General features: G+C 37.4%; 1 protein-coding gene across 1 annotated transcript in view; it reads right to left on the minus strand.

Annotated features, from left to right (window-relative positions):
* Window positions 1-6,821: 6,821 nt before the first annotated feature.
* LOC135627059 (zinc finger protein BRUTUS-like) overlaps window positions 6,822-17,880 on the minus strand; it is a 32,734-nt gene continuing 21,675 nt past the window's right edge. The window contains exons 3-14 of the mRNA XM_065133012.1: window positions 16,211-16,405; window positions 15,745-16,100; window positions 15,153-15,381; window positions 14,906-15,074; window positions 13,557-14,810; window positions 13,259-13,430; window positions 12,962-13,183; window positions 10,737-10,874; window positions 9,726-9,960; window positions 9,543-9,602; window positions 7,370-7,441; window positions 6,822-7,304 (exon numbers count right to left, since the gene is read on the minus strand). Of these exons, the coding sequence (XP_064989084.1) occupies window positions 7,176-7,304; window positions 7,370-7,441; window positions 9,543-9,602; window positions 9,726-9,960; window positions 10,737-10,874; window positions 12,962-13,183; window positions 13,259-13,430; window positions 13,557-14,810; window positions 14,906-15,074; window positions 15,153-15,381; window positions 15,745-16,100; window positions 16,211-16,405 (3,231 nt within the window). The 3' untranslated portion in view covers window positions 6,822-7,175. The remainder of the gene's footprint in view (window positions 7,305-7,369; window positions 7,442-9,542; window positions 9,603-9,725; window positions 9,961-10,736; window positions 10,875-12,961; window positions 13,184-13,258; window positions 13,431-13,556; window positions 14,811-14,905; window positions 15,075-15,152; window positions 15,382-15,744; window positions 16,101-16,210; window positions 16,406-17,880) is intronic.

The raw sequence follows: 17,880 nt of genomic DNA on the forward strand, positions 1-17,880 counted from the left end.
ATTATGAGAACACAAATACAAACCGAGTTATAGTGGTTCGATCATCATGACCTACATCCACTCCGTCGATTCCCCTTCCGTTGAGGCCATTGGCATCCACTAACGATCTTCCTTCAACTACCCTTACAACTTGATTCTCTTTTTGACAAGTTCAGGAGAGAACCTTTACACCCCCACTTACTCCTCTCTTAGACCACACTAACACTTAGAGCTTAAGAGGAGTTCTCATAAGATTACAACAGCGTTTTTCTACTTTTTTGCTCTCAAATCTTGTATTTATTAACCAAGGATGAGAGGAGTATTTATAGGCCTCAATTGAATTCAAACTTGGAGCCTAAAAAGGTCTCATCTCGGGTTTCCCAAGTCCTAGCGTTAACACCGCCTATGCTGGGCAGTACCACCGCCCAGTCTTATGGTACCACTGCTTGACACCCTGCCACTAGGCGGTACCACCGCTGAGTCTGGCAATACCATCGCCTGACAGTCGCTCGAAGACTATGTCTGGGCAGTACCACTGCCTAGATCGACGGTACCACCGCCTGACACAGTCTCGGAGACTGTGCCACGATGGTTTAACTAGTTGGGTCACTATTTGGACCTTTTCACTTGGCCTAATACAGCCCAAACTTAGGCCCAATTGGCTCCTAATTGAGTTAGCCCAATTCCAATACAATTATGTGCTTATTATGAATTTTAAGGCATACACTAAGCTTAAATAAGTTTGATAAGTCTAGGTTTCTTCTGGTGAGCTTTCGGCGATCTTCCGACAAACTTCCGACAATCTCTCGATAATGTTCCAGCGGACTCCTAGCAAGCTCCTGGACTTCACGATGATCTTCTTGGTGAGTTCCAATGAGCTTCTTAGGCAAGCTCTTGGACTTCTTGATCATTTCTGGCAGAACTTCCGATGAACGTTTGGACTTCCGATAAACTCTCAAACTCCAAACGAAATTTTGTTCTTGACTTCGGGACTTCATTTTGTTTTATGCCTTAATCTCTATCATAGTTAATCTTGTACACTTAAAACCTACTTTGATATAGACAATTATTATAAAGCAAATCAAATGTTGTCCGGCATGTCATTGGTTCATCGATGCTTCGTTTGAATCTTCGGCGCATCATCCTCTGTTGCGGCCTATTGCCCAATTAACCAGTTGACCTCTGCAACTCTGATATCCTTAGTGTAATTTCTGCTCTTCTTGGCTCGATGCCCGAACTCATGGCCCGAAGCCTTCTGCCGATACGTCGATCGATCCTTCGGCTCGACATCCAATCTTCTAACATATTCTACTCCGGTCCAACATGATTCTTCCTACTTTTAATTGTCTTTCCTTGATTGAAGCTTCATGAATCACTCAAAATACAGATCAAATCATAAACACTATTAATTGGTTTCATCATCTAAATTTGAGATTCAACAGATTGGCCAATACACTAAAGGAGAGAACGATGCGCCGAAGGATCAAACGAAGTGCTGGAAGAACCAATGACATGTCGGACAACATATGATTCATGCTTTGTAATAATTTATCTAGATTGAGTTAGTTTAGGTCTAATTGAGTCGATATTGGGGTGAAATAATGTCAACTCAATTAGGGGCCAATTGGGCCTATTGTTTGGCCCATTCAATGTCTTGTAGCAAGGTCAAGCGGTGGTACCACCCAGACACAGTCTTCCAAACTATGTCAGGCGGTGGTACCGCCAGACTGGGCAATGGTACCACCTAGTGTCAGTGTGTTAGGTGATAGTATCGTCAGACTAGGCGGTGGTACCGCCTAGTGTCAGACTGGCAGGCGATGGTACCACCTAGAGAGTAGTTGGTCTTCGCCCATTGAAGGAAGACCATTAGTGGATGCTGGTGGCCTCAACGAAGGAGGAATCAGGAGTGGACATAGGTCACGACGATCAAACCATTATAAAATTCGATTTGCATTTCTGTTTTGCTTTTCATTGTCATTGATATTGCTTTAATTACTTATTGCACTTATTCTAAGTCAAGCACACCTTCAACATTTCCGATACGGTTTTTCATCGAACAAAAGTTTTCGAATCATTGAGGTTTTTATTGAAGCACTAATTCACCCTCCCCTCTCAGTGTCAATTTCGGTGCTAACATATGTGATATCATTAACCATCTAGCATTTCATAAGTAAATTATTTAGTAAACTCATTCTCCAATGAGCACTTGCACTATATCCCTAATGTCCCCACACAAGCAACTATCAGACCAGCTACCTCAATCATATGGACAAATATATAGTATACCGGTCTATCTGGTTTTCTCCGTATCTCTTTACTATTGCGATGGAAGGACTTAGCTGTATGTTGGAACATGCAGTCTTAAATGGCAGCATTAAGGTACCCAATGCTGGCTCTATTCATATATCACATATAACATTTGCAGATGATTTACTTATCTTCCTCCTAAATGATCCAACTTCAGTAAAAAACCTGGCTACTATTATGCATGACTTTGGTATGGTTTCTGGACTTCAGTTAAATCATGCGAAAAGTAAAGTATATATGAGCCCTTACGTTGAGGATAAGGTCTTTATTGCACAAACTTTGGGGGTTAGTGAAGGAAGCCTGCCTGTTCCTTATTTGGGTCTCCCGCTCATATCCACAGGCATTCACAAAACCCACTGTCAGCCTATCCTGCAAAAAATAAAGAATAGAATTTCTTCTTGGAAAAATAGGCTTCTATCAAAAGCAGGACGACTCGAACTCATCCGTTCTGTATTGCACTCCTACTCTATATATTGGTGTAATGCATTTCTTTTGCCTGCTGGACTTCTCCAAGATATTGAACGGTTATTAATGAACTTCTTCTGGAATGGCACAAATGATAAGGCAATGCATATGGTAAATTGGGATAGCATTTGCAAACCGAAAGATGAAGGGGGGCTAAACTTGAGAAATACTAGAGATTGGAATCAAGCAAGCCTGGTACAACAATTGTGGGATCTTTTGCAAAACAAATGTTCCTTATGGTCACAATGGGTTTCTGCCAGGTATCTTTCAAAGGAATCAATCTGGGAAATTTCAACAAGAACATACCACTCTGCAGCTTGGAAAGGAATTTTAAAGGCAAGGAATTGGCTAATCAAACACATTTCGTATGCAATCTCTTCTGGAACTAGTACTAATATGTGGTACGATCCTTGGGTGAATGGGAAGAGTATATTTCAATTATATGGCGACAGAATACGAAAAGATCTTGGGGCTCCCAAAGATTGGAAGGTTTCCGAGTTCATTGCTAACGGTACTTGGTGTCTCCCTAATCCTATTTCTCCCGAAATGTTATCACTTTGGCCGACTATCATAGCTATTCCAATCAGGAACAACTCTTCAGATACACTTATTTGGCCTCATGATAAAGGCAAATTTAGTGCCACATCCGCATGGAATCAAATTAGGCAAAGAAATAACAAGTGGGTCCCAAGCAGTTGGACATGGGATCGACCGGGATCACAAAGACACTCCTTATGTACATGGCAGGCCCTTCTCGATAAACTACCTACAATAGACAATATGAAAAGAAGAGGTATGTATCATGTTAACCGATGCTCCCTTTGTTTGCAACAAGAAGAAACTGTTGACCACCTCTATTTTGCTTGTGATTATACAAAATGGATATGGAAGGAGATTCTCCAGCGATTTGAACTCAATAGACTGCCGCAACCAAACTTGCACCAAGAACTAGGCGACCTTATGCAATGTTTCTCAAGAAAATGGCCTCTTACACAACTGGCAAAGGTTACTTTCAGATGCGCTATTTGGTGGATGTGGAAGGAGAGATGTAATAGAATCTTTGAATGTCAACACACAAACAATGCTCAGCTCTTGAAAGAGATTATTAGAGACTCAAGATCCTGTATGGAGCATGATCTCAAAACCGAGCACTTCACCCGAAGAGAAAAAGATATTTTTATCAAATTTAATTTTGCTATTAGCTAAAGATCTTGGGAATGATGCCAAATAATGTACCCACAGGTAGTTATAGTCTACAGCATGTGTAGTCATAACTATCGCATTCGCACTCTATGAGTTACTTGGCTTTGTCTATGACTTGTATAGATAAAGCTAGTTGTAGAAACTTTACACATAATCAATTTACTTTTACTTACCAAAAAAAAACCTATGACCAGGAATATTTAGGATTTATGTTTAAAGAGAACTAGTCTTATTATCATGATCTCATCATAATATAATTCTCATAGCATATATTCAAAAGCATCACAATATATATTCAACATACAATATAGAATAAAAAAAAGTCAATATTAATATTAACCTAAACATATTATACAACGGAACACAAGTTTCATCACACACATGATTGACGTATAAGGTACATGTAACTAGCAGATCACATGTTAGAATCATATTGCATGCCATAACATCACTATAATGAAAATTTTGAGATATGATTTCATGTAACAATTTAGAAAAGATGAGCCAAAAAGTCAAAGTTGATTTACTTTTTAGGGTTTTAAATTATTGCACGGATCATTATTATCTTAATCATTTGTTAAGATCGTAGTTATTAAAATTTTATCATCTTACCTTGGTCATTTATCATTTGTTAATATCATAATCTTGTCATCACAATAGAACATATATGACTGACATTAGAATTAATGTGTCATTATCCCATTAAATTCAATTCACAAAAGTTCAGTTCTTGTAATAAAAAAAAGTTTTGCTTTTTTAACAATTTGCTTTGAATCCTTCTTCAGGCTAATTTGCTTTGTTGACAAGTTAGAACATTGAATCTTGATTGCAAGTTGACTTCAAAATGACTAGGTTTGAATAGGAATGTAAATGATAGACTTGTCGGGAGAGGAGAGGTGAAGAAGATAAGAGTAATGCATCTTGGACTTCACTTTAAGTCCTCCAACTTATATTGGGAGGAAAATCATTGCCTCATACCACACACAATGTGAGAACTGAAACTCTAATTCATTCATAAAATGATAATCTTATTATCAATTTTAGGCTTTATATATGTTGAATCTTAAATTTTAATGATGAGATTAATTAATGAATTTGAGGATGTTGAGATAACTGTTGAAGAAAATACTTTAACTAAGGATTTAGATTGTTATAAGATCAAATATCGAGCCAAAAACTTGATCATTATGTCTAAAAGATCATTAAGCAATTAGACATTAAGTTGGAAGATTAATCGACATACTAAAAATCAAACATCATATCGGAAGATAGGATGATATACCAGAAGATTTGATGGAATGCCAAAAGTTTTGATGATTTATCGAAAGAGTCGTTGTTATATCAAGATCTTATTGAAGTTGTTCTCAACCGAATTAAGTTGAGATAGAGGCCACTTGCTACGATAACTTACAATATTAAGCTTGAATTTGGGCTAGATTTGGATTCTTACTGGCCAAACACATGTTCCTACATTACCCTTAGATGGTGGTAATGCCAACTCAAGTGGTGGTATCACATGAGCATATGATGGAAGTCCCTGCACTGTGTTAAGGCACGAGGATGAACTGTGGGAGGTGAGCCATCAGCTGATGACGAACTCATGCTGTGCTAACGCCGGACAACCTGCCACAACATCCCTAGTCCTCTGGGTCATCATCATGCATGCCTCCTTGATCATGATCATGATCACGATTATGATGGTGGCGACTGTTTCTTGATGGCAGCTCTATGGAATCCCCTCCCATGGTTTGAGTCCTCCATAAAGCTGCATGTCTGATGAGAGAGAGAAAGAGAGAGATGGTGTTAACAGATTAGATAGCTCTAGTGGGCTAACTCTTCTCCATGTACGAAAAGAGGACAAAATATGACTCAAGCTTTCGGCATTGCCAGTGACATGGGGTTTTGGTGAGTTCTGCATTGTAATTGTGATATCAAGTTAATAGAAACAAGAAAATTCAAAATAGGCGGAAGAGGAGAAAACAGAAACATAAATTGGCAACTATAAAACAGCGATAATTTTAGAGAAACGAGAAGAAAAGCAATATATTTCTTGAAAATGGTACATGAAGACTTCAAGTTGTGTCAACCCATGCATCAGGAAAATATAGAAGTAATTGTAAGTGTGATCAATTTTTTTCATCAATCACCAATCATTTGTCTTGTGCTACAAACAACTTTTGCCTACATTTTCTATTGCATGAACATAAAAATCATAGACTAATTTTATTGAATATGGCAAATGAAGACATCAATTTCAGCAAACCATCAAGGAATTCTTGTGTAAACTCTGGAGTAAATGCATTGCATATCTGTTTACCACCTACTGGCATTGCAACTACTTGTGGAGTTCTCTTGTGAAAAGCCAATTGTAAAGCATATACAGAGATGAAAGCTTACATGCATAAAATGTCACCAGGAGAATAAAACATAAAATAATCTGTGCAAGGTTTTCTCAAATCTCCATCTGCTTCGAAGGTACTGATATACTGGGTATGTCAACCTGTATCATTCAATATCACCAAATATAAAAATATAATTGACTCATACTAATCTATATGGCCCAGTATCAATTCTTGATAGGACTGCTGATCAATGTGTACAAGTATTATTTGAAATCTTGAGTCCAGGTATTATTTGGAATTTTGAATCTTTCAACATCATTTTTTTTTCTTTCAACATCAGCTTTCCGGCCTTGCAAAGGGCTTAATCAGAGGAACATCCACCGTTCATGACAAAGTTAGAACACCAACACCAAGAGGGCACTAGTTCTCCATAGCACAAACTAAAGAGGAGAATACAAAATACCAGATAATAATTGCAGGAATTCAAAAATAAATTGAAAGTTCTTAGCTACAAAAGTTAACAGATGAAACTGTGAATTGAAAATGTCTGAGATTGCTACTTGCAATGATAACATAACGTAACATAAATAAGTAACAACATTTAGCTTAACTTTTTTGTTGACCGAACTTGACACAGTGGAACGAAGCACATCCAACCTGTTCTGTCTTTTGAGGTTACAGGGAAAAGAAATTTTCCTTGTACAAACCATAGGAAGCAAGGAAGCACTTACTAATGCAAATAATTGTGATTTTCTATGTTTGTTGCGAAATTGGTAGGCTATGAACTATGAGCACTACAGCACAGATGTAAAAATTGCTACTAATTGTATATTTACACACACCGAAAACAAAACATTGAATAAACAAGTGATTACTTCATTAATTTGATGTAGAGCAACTGTCAATCTTAATCACCCTTGTATTGTATGAACCACAAGAATTACATTTGTGGTAAAGCCAGTGGAAGCGAGATTTGCCCTTTTTGCCACAGTCATTACATAGGATATCCTGGAATTATCATAAAGTAATTAGTTTAGTATCATGCAAGGCGAGTAAAGATTGTCTTTTGTTACCTGACATCGATCCCGGTACTCTTCAGGAAGTTGTTCAGCAGCCAACAAGGCATCAAGCATGCCAAAGTACACCTGAACAAGTACACAAGTACTTCTAGTTAGAATAAATGAAGAATAATGCAGAATAATATGTCGTCAAGCATGCCCTAGCAAACATTTGTGTAGTTTCAACTGTCATGTTAAGCACTTGTAATAGGAGGTTCAGCTGTGTCCTCATGTCATATGACCTGATAGAACTAATAGGAGGTTCAGCTGTGTCCTTATGTAGTTATTACGCATATGACCTGATAGAACTCTGCCTATGGTTGCATGCTACTAAATCCTTTACATCAAATGGCCCCAAATGGAAGAGGAATGTCCTATTTGCTTAGCTAAATTTTGATTTATCACATATGAAATGTGAATCTCTACCAATCTACCAGATGATTTGGGGCTAAGTTGTGGCTTTGAAATGATGAAGAGCATATTTAAGACCACATGCTTTGTAGAACAAAGAAGCAATTAGAATGTTACTCAGATGCAGTGAAAAATGAGCAACCATTCTTGCACTGTTTTGAACTAGTTGATACTGCAGGTAAAGATGCAATATCACAATATCAGAACACCTTTAGGAAGTGTGTTAGAATTAGTTGATACAACAATCAGAAAGAGGATAAGCATAAAATGCTTACATATCAAATGGGTGAAAATTTAAGAAACTAAAAGTATATAAACCTTGATATACAAGAAGAAAATTGCGGGAGTAGGGTGGGCATTGTCGTAGAAAATATTGCAGCAATAATTGCAGATCCTGATTGGACCCAAGATTGTTTGTGGGATTTAGGATGAAGGCAGGTTCAAATCAGCTAGATCGTTCAAACCAATTGTAGGATGGGTTTATTTCAAACAACTAGAAATCAAATAAAAATCGGCCATGATTGAATCAGCCAGGATCAATGGAAAATAAGATGATATTCATTCAGGCTGCTATAATCAACTTGGGATTAGTCATTGATTCTTTTTTTGAAAGGAAAAGAGAACATAGTATTAGATTACAGCGTCAGAATAAAATTGCGCTACCAAAGAATTAGCAATATTCCAGAAGAAGGGAAATGTGTGTGATCTCTAGCAAGTTTATGTGCTACAAAATTGAGATCTCTAGGAATATGGGAGAGATTAACAACCTCAAGAGCATCAACTAGAGACAAAAAGTCCCCCAAGAGATTCCCAAGGAACCAGGGAATAGGTGTAATTCCCTTGGCAAAATGTTGGATTTTGATGATCAGTAAAAAGACAAATTTTCAAGATTGTGGTTGATCTGAAATGGAATCAGTTACACAAATCATGTTGGAAAGGCTGAATGAGTCAGTAACAGAATGCTAGAGAAATTGATAATGTTATAGGTGCCAGTTTAGATGATGAAATCAAATAGGAATTCTGGAAAAGTGTGGAAATTATCATTAGAAAAATGCTAGTAAGTGATGAACTTTTGCATTTAGGAGGATTCAATGGTCATATAGAAAAATTACATGGAAATTTTCAGGGTCTACATTGAAGTCAGGGATTCAAGGTTAGAATGAAGCAATGTATAGAATTCTTAACTGTCACATCTTACCATCTAATTGTCAACACACATTTTTTTATTGGGCAGAACATTTGATTACTTGGAAGCAGACAAAAATATAGTGTTACTCTGGCATGGCGATTATCTTATTTAAAATAAGGACTCATATATTGACATGCAACAAATAACTTAAAGATTCCAGAACTCCAGCTGAATTAGCTATGAATTTAGCTTCACAATTGAATAAAAACATTAGAGAATGAAACTTCTAGAGAATGTTATATGTTGTAAAAGAAAGAAATTAATGCTATCTGACAATAAATCATTTTTATTATAGCATCTGACAACACAAAAAGGGTAACAATGATGGCATGCATACAAGTTGATTCAAATGCATGCTGTGCTCATGCACACACATCTCACAACCAGAAACCAAATTCGCCATTAATTCTATTACAGTGATGTGAAATTAAAGGCATTATGAATCATCAAAGGATCATATCCAGCTTTTAGTTCACTCTTCTTTTTTTCATGAACATACTTATAATTCACAATGAAACCCTCAAAAAGACCTATAATGCAAATGCAATAGAACTTTGCTCAATCATGGAAAACATGATGTTATCTTACAGCCATGTCTCCCAAGGATTTGCTACAAATCGGACAGGTGTAATGGCTGCAGGTGTACGCCTAGACAAAAATAACGAGAAAAATGCTGGTTATCAATCAAGTTCCTGAATCAAAGACATGCAAGACAACAACATAGCTAATAAAAATCCTCAAAAGAAAAAAATGACAGGAATACGAACATACTTGGAAGCATGCTGAATGCATGAAATGTCCACAGGGTAGAGCTCTTACAGCTGCACTTGATGTAAATAAAAAATCACAACAAATCGGACAGTTTGTCTCTAGACCTTTCTCCCGGCATTCATGCTCCTTCAATTTCATTCCCAAGCAACAATTGCAAGTCATACAATGAAAAAAATCTGTGCCAAGCCCTTTTCCAACACGACACAGGTTACAAAACGGGCAGTGGTAGACGCTTCTGAAATACAGAAATTACAGCATTAGCTATATGTTAATAGGTGACGAGTGATGCTGGGGTTTTCACATTGAGAATTGTGAAGGAAATTATTGCAGCAAGATCAAAATTGTACCAGCATCATGTTTCAGGTTTGTTCTAGCAGAAGTCACTTAATAGCATCTACAAATTGGTATTTTATCAATACACAGTCAATCTAGGAAACATAGTTCTGCAAAGAGAGAGAGAGAGAGAGAGAGATCAATTTCTGCCAGAAATAGACAGTAGTCAACAGGGATTTAAATCTCAGTCTAATACTGGTTTCTGCGACCATTTGGACCCATATGATATCAGTATATTAAGCAGTGTACTGATCTGTACTACTAGGTATAATAAAAATCAATTGCTGACTAGCAACCTATATGGTCTGGTCTGGTACCGACCTAGGTCAGACCAGTAAATCAGTATTTGATCCCTTAGTTGTGTATAGGACGTTTCTGTTTCTCTCTGAGGAACTTTAAAGTTCAAATCATACAGCAAAATGTTGCTATGCAGTGGTTTAGTATCTGAATTAATACATTCACCTAAAAGATTATTTTTTTATATATGCATAGATAAAATGTCTATATGCTCAAGATGGATGCAAAAAATAATAAATGATTCTTCAGCAATAGGCATAAGAAGTCAAATAGAACTTATAGAAATTCAACCAAGGAATAGTAAAGAAAAAATAAAATATGGGGCATTTACTTTTCCTGATACCAAATTATGCTACTAAGAGTACAGTATTGAGCATCAACCTCTCATCATCAAAAAATTTGCAGATATTGCAATAGTACTTTGCCATCAAGAATCCATCACAGGAAGGTGTCTTGCAACATGTGCCAACTGGTTGAACTTTCAAACAACGCATACACATCATTTCAGTTGTTGCTTTTCTGCGAAGGACAAAAAAGGATGATCAATAAAGAACCAAATTTTGGCATTATAATACATTGCAATGTCAAGGTTATAGCTAAGGAATCCAAAACTGTTAGTCCTCCAAATAGCAACACCATAACAGGATGTGCATTCCACCATTTGAAAACTTCAACAAAAATCCTTGCATATATATACACACACACATATATATGTATATATACATGTATATAAATTATATATATGTATGTATACATGTATATGTATATATATATATGTATGTATACATGTATATATACATATATATGTATATATATATACATATATATATATAAATTCACATACATATACATATACATATACATATACATATATATGTTCCTAGCGGATTCTAAGCTTGGGGTTGATCTCTTTAGGGGATCGGCCTTCTTGAAACTCTATAGGGATTCCCTCCTCCAAGTTGCTGCTCAAAGATTGCTAAAAAGATTCATCTATTACTTATGAAAAGATGATGAATACATGTAAGGCTTCTAAACCCCAACTCCTAATAGGACTCCTACTCAAGACTCCTACTTCTAACCAACTCCTAATAAGACTCCTACTCTAAGAAACAACCTCCCAACTAACCCTAACCCTAGCCAGCCTCTTCATCTCTTTAATAAGGGTCGGCTAGGTAGGTTTTACATGAATGCCCCTTTCAATAAAATTCAATTAGGACTCTCCTAGCTAGAGTCCTAACAACATATATATACATATACATTTGTATATACACACACACACCATTTTACTAGTTGAAAAATGCCTGGGACACCATAAAGCAAAAGGTTTTATCAGCCACTGCAAACAGCTACACACACTTAAAAAGTCAAACATGACCTAGCATGGCATACATAGGGGTCTAAAGATCGCACATAAAAAATAAGTCAAGGATGTATATGGCTCTTAAGCAAGTTTCAACCTTCTGGCATAGGGCACAGTTTCTAAAGACAACCTTGTGGCCCACATGTTGATTGGTGCAAGCTGGAGAGCCCAAGTGGACAATGTCCTATATGGAACAAACCACAACCCTCGATCCACATACAATCCAATTGTAACAATCATCATGAGCGAAGATGAACCAACAGCCAATAGAGATAGGACCAAACAAGGTTTCAAATTTCGATCATACATCTAGTTTTTACCATTCCAACAAGTATCAGCATCGAAACATATAGCTTGATATTGGAACAAAATCATTCTTCTATGTTTTATTTGTTATTTTATTCAATGAAATCAGATGGTCAAACCAATGTATTGCTAGTTCAATAGGTTATTATTGAAACAGTTATCAAAATGAGATTTAAATCATTGGTGCCAATGTTTTCAAAAATAGAACTAGCCATACTGCCAAGTACTGACTACAACATATTATATATCATACAAGTAAATATAGAAGCACGGCAAAGGGTTGCACAGTGCTAATGTGTGAACATGAACCAAAATTGTATGGCATACATTGATATGCAAGGAATTCAATTTTGGGTATTAGACCAATATAGGCCGGTCCATTGTCAGACCGATACAGATCCACTCCATGCTGGTACCATCAAATGGTATGGCGGCATATACTGCAGTACCATTTGCTGGTTTGAGGGAGGGAGCAGGGTAGAGGTAGAAGGAAGAAGAAGACGAAAGAAGGAAGAAAAAGGAAGGTAAGGAGGAGAAGAGGACGTGGAGGAGGAGCTGAAGGAGGAAAGGAGAAGATGTACCAGGTAACCGTGGATGAGGATGGCGACAGGCAGCGATGGACTGGCGGTGATGGGCAGTGTGAGGGGCTGACGTGGTGAGAGATTCTCGAGAACCGTGATGTGTGAGAACTGAGAAGTGATTTTTCTATGGGGAATCTTAGGTGCTCCATGCAATAATAAAATGTACATAAGAACTTAGCCTTAATGAAGGCTTGCACAAAATCCATTGTATCAACATTTTTAGCAAATCAATTTGGTTATATAAATTTCTACAAACAAATTAACAAATAATTAACATGGAATGATGGAACTAGAGCCAAGCACAGTTTCATGACAAATTATACATGGAAAAATCTTTTTAGCATAATTAAAGATGATACCTGTCCATTGAATGATCACTGACTTTGTCATGGCAAAATCTGCACGTGAACAACTTGTTACAACATGCAGCGAGGAGTTTGCAGTTCCTCTTGTAATGCTCGCAGCCAAAGATTTGTTTCTCTGGATCCCGAAAGGATGGAGAGCATCCAGGTACATCTTCTCCATCCAAAGCTTCCTTAGTTCTGTCCTGAGGTAGTTTCTGCTGAGCAGCTATCCAACGACTGCAATGTCCAACCAGAAGTTGCTGACTTTAATGTATCGACATTAGCATGATAAGTAGCTCAAAAAACACAAACCTTGTCATTAAGTTTTGTATAAGATAAGCCTTTCTTCGTGGATCAAGCGTCAAGTCTCGTGAAACCTTTCGTATCTCTGATTCCAGCTCATTCTGGTTCATCCTAAATATATCTTTCCAACCAGGTTTGAACATCTGGTCACTTTGCTCGATACTTTCTTCGTAATCAACCCCTAAGTGGATGCAACAATAAATCATTTATATGGGGACAAAATCAGCATAGGCCTAGGGGCATAATTTCCACAACATTAAGAACCATAGAAAGTACAAATAGCAAAAGATATGATTAAATAAAAGACCTTTCTGAAAACTAGAACTCCCTGTTGCATCTGTAGAAAATGAGGAAGTGTCCTTCCACCACTCATTTAGCCAATCATTAAACATGGTATTCTTGGTTGCCTGCTTCCATGTATCCATCATCTTATTCTGTTCCTCTTGACTGAGAGCAGAAGTTACCCATGGTAACATTGATTGGAGGACCTCTGCACCTGTTGTTCCTATTATTCGTCCAACAATCTTATCTTGCTCATCCACTGAAAAATGTTTGTCAAACAATGGCCATAATTCAAGCTCTTCTCTGAAGACATGATTATCAAGAGTAACTCGTAGAGATTTGCACATTCCTTGAAGCTTGGTCACAAGCTCATTATACTTTTTTGTCCGATCAATTACATGAAGAGAAGAGCAGGACTTACTTCCACTTGCAACATCTTTATTGTTTTTTGTTCCCAAGCTATCATGCAGTTGTGAAAGCTCAGCAAGTACTTCTGAAATATCGTTAAATAGCTTTTCTTCCTGTTTGTGGTCAAGGGTGTATGAATGACTCACGTTATGAAGAGTTTCTCTTGATTCTAAAGCCGGGAAAACAATGTCATCCTCAGCATTACTATGAGCTCTATATAGACCCCACAATAAGCGAAATCTTCCACTAAACTGCCGAAGAACGATTTCATCATAAGGTATAAGGTTTCCTGATTCATCATCCAAATACTTCACATCTTTGCTTATGGCCTTATGAAATTTAAATATGTTGTCGATTGGCCTCAAAGTGGTCTCTCTACTATATGAATTCAATTCCATCTCTGAAATAAAGAGACTGGATTTTAAGTAAGGAACAGACGGATTGTAATATGAGAAAAGCAAGGACTTCGATGCCTCAGGTGAGCTTAATCCAGTGTAACTGTTAGCGACTGCTAGCCCTGGCACACAGCAGGGCTTTTGGCTAGTTGACATGCCTTCAAATTCATCACTTTCTAGACTATTATTCTTGCCAGAATTTCCATATGATTCTGTGAAGTTGCTTCGTTTAACAGGCCTAGCAATGTTCTCACCTTCCAGAACTTCTATGTCTTTCTTATAACCAACTAGACTAGCATATGCACAGAAATCTTTACTGCAATCTTCTTCTGATTCAGTATTGTCTTCTAAAGGAAAGCAGCTGAATGCTTTTGAAGTGAAGCATATGAACTTGCCAGAACTGGTAATAGCATTGCTCCTACCCTTGCATGCCCAACCAGAGAAAAGTGTGACAAGTCCATCTTCAGATGGCGAGGCTGTGTCATAAAACATAAATTTTATATGGCCTTCAAAGAGTGCAGTAAAATGCAGCAAAAAGTACGAGTACAGATACACACGAGAATAACCCAACCTGCTAGATGCATATTCTGGAGAAATGAATTTGCCTCCTTATCGCTTAAGTTTGCAACAAACCATGGCAGAACACGCTCTAACAATTTCAAGGGCATAACACACAAACCTCTAAAAAGCAGCTTCCGCTGCTTCTCAGGAGAAAAATGCATCCTGACAAGAGGAAGAACCTAAAGAGAACAATAATACATATTCTCAGACACTCATAAAAGACAACCACAATGTTCATGTTGTCAGTATCAGCCTACCTCAGCTTCCTCACTTTGGAAATGTTTCTGAATAGTATCCATTATTTGATCAGCATGTGACTGCAACTCAGAATAGAATTCTACAGAAGTAGAAGTGGCCGCTGCACTCTGGATTTCTTCAATTAAGCACCTAAACTTGTTGAACTGAATTTTTTCATTTGCATGCTCCTGCAAAAGGGATTCCGTTCCATCCAATACTGCCGGAAATATTACCTGGTCCTCAGCATAACTGCATGTGCAAAAATGACTACTCGTCAATAGATACAAGGCACTAAGTCAAAGAATCACGGTAAACGTATGTAGAATTCCTAGATCACTGTTGTCTCATGTTGTAACTCATCATCTCAAATGCAGTTCCTGTTCTTATTGTGAAAGCATTGATCCAACTTGTTATATGAAAATTATGATATATTCAGACTTTCTATAAATCACAGTCCGCTTCCTTGGAATGGTTAATGTTTAAATTTTGTTCTATAACTATATCAAAAATGCTCAGGCAGCTAATTAAAATCCAAGCAACAGGTCTTAACCAAAATTCAAATGAATTTTCTCTGCTACTATTCAACAAAAAGTCTTAAAAGAATTTTCTTACCTATGAAAGTTGCATATATCGGCAATGAATTGAAGCCTTGTGTTAAAGGCAGTCAAATCCAAAAAATCTCCAGAAAGTTGTATTTTTCTTGCACTTTCTGCTATATCATTCAATTCTTTTCTAATAGCATTATGCCAATGCAATATCTCATCTATTGGATACAACCCAAGATCAAAACCTTCGCTGTCCGATTCTTTGTGTTTTCTCTTCCCAGTCATGGAAAGATCAGAAACACAGGCATACTTCTCAGTGTGAACAATAGACCTGCCAGGTGCAGAACTCTGTGATAGAAAATCATCAACATGACTTTGTCCAATGTTGGCCATACCTTTGTCTTCTATCCAAGTGAATATGACCTGTAATTACAAATAATATATATATATATATAAATATAATATAAAAGAAGCTTTAGTTGAATGAATCTTGATTTAAAGACAAAGGAATCCTGCATGAAGAGAAACATTACCTGCTTAAGAAGCTTTTCCTTTGGTAATATCTTGCTTAAACAGTTGATCATATCCTGGTGTTCATCGGACGAAATAGAAAATGAAAGCCAGGGAAGGAACTTCATCATCATATCCACAGGGATGCTACACAAAAACTCCCAGACCAGATCAGCCTGTTCTTTAAATGAATACTTGTCTATAAGCAAGGGGAAGACCTGTACGACCATCAACTATTAGCCACAGCTTACATTTAGCAGAAAATATCATGTAGTAATGGGATTTGAAGAAAGAGCACAAAAATGTTGCAATTTTATGTAGACATTTACTAACAATTTGTTGGTAAGACAAATCCATGAAACATCTCACTACCGAATCAGCTTAAGTGACAAATCAGAACCACCATCCAACAACAGTAGTCAAAACTTGGCTTCTACCTTGATCTGTAAGAGGTTTTTACCAAAACACTACTAAAAGCAGGCAACTTTTTTGGTTTCTTTCTATGAAGAAAGCAAATTGGACTCCTAGGTCCAGAAATAATGGTAGATTTGGACTTTTTTGTATAATTCAACTCACAAATTCATTTTTTTATAGTTGAATGCAACAAAGACAAGACTAAGATTATGTAAATGAGATTGTCAATGAGGACTAAGCAAAGATGACACTAAAGAGATTTCAAAGGGAATGCTTGACTGCATAGTGTAAAATTTACTAATCAGGCAAACACTGTTGTCCTGCATCCTTACTATCCATAGTTAATTCTTTATAATCTTTTCCTGCATCTGTTGTCCCAGACCATATAAAACTAACTAAGCATTTTATATTATATATTTCTCAACATTTGAATTATACTGGCCTCTAGAATCCAAATAAAGAGATGACACACTGTCACGAACGGTCGTCGCGCACTCGCAACAACTTCGTTCAACGAACCGTTCGTCGCTTTTGCATGCTTGAACAGAGACATGGCAGCCTGTTTTGCCTTGATTTTGTGTGTTTTGTTTATAAAAATACATGTTCGAACAGGTTGCAGTGCTGCAGTGCGACCGCTCACCGCACCGGGCCAAAAAGCCCTAAAATGGCTCCGTTTTCGCGTACCGCGGTGTCACGAACTTAGCTGGTTTTGCCTAAGTCATGCGGCATCCTTGCGTGTCCATCCGCAAAGGTCAGCCTCCCCGAAGCCTTCCATTGTCCCTTAGGACCAATAAAAGAGAGAACGGGTTAGAGAGAACGCCTTAATCGGGATCCATAAGCAAACATCTCCGAAAAACACTTCATAGACAATGCAAATTACAAACATACTTTACAAGCTCTGAACAGTTGCACAACAAAGGGTAAAATGGTCCATTACAGATCGAAAATCTCTCACACGTGTCCACATGACACAACCTTTATTTACAAGCCTAAAGAGGCCACCAACCTAACTAAAATAGGACTATTAAGCCTTCGGTCGTCCCTCTACATGCTGTACAAGGCATGAACATACCAAAAGACACGGACATATATAAGCATTACATCAAACATCTTGTTTAGAAGTTTGTCCGTGACATTCTCCCCCGCTTATTCCTTCGACGTCCTCGTTGAAGCCTTTGTCGACACTGCAACTCCTCACCTTTGCTGAGTCTTCAATCTTCTGCTCCAGCTACAATGCGCCTCTTGGCTCCCAGCTACTCTCCGCTGTTGTTTTTTGAGT

Source organism: Musa acuminata, chromosome BXJ2-11 (assembly GCF_036884655.1).
Source record: "Musa acuminata AAA Group cultivar baxijiao chromosome BXJ2-11, Cavendish_Baxijiao_AAA, whole genome shotgun sequence".
NCBI lineage: Eukaryota > Viridiplantae > Streptophyta > Magnoliopsida > Zingiberales > Musaceae > Musa > Musa acuminata.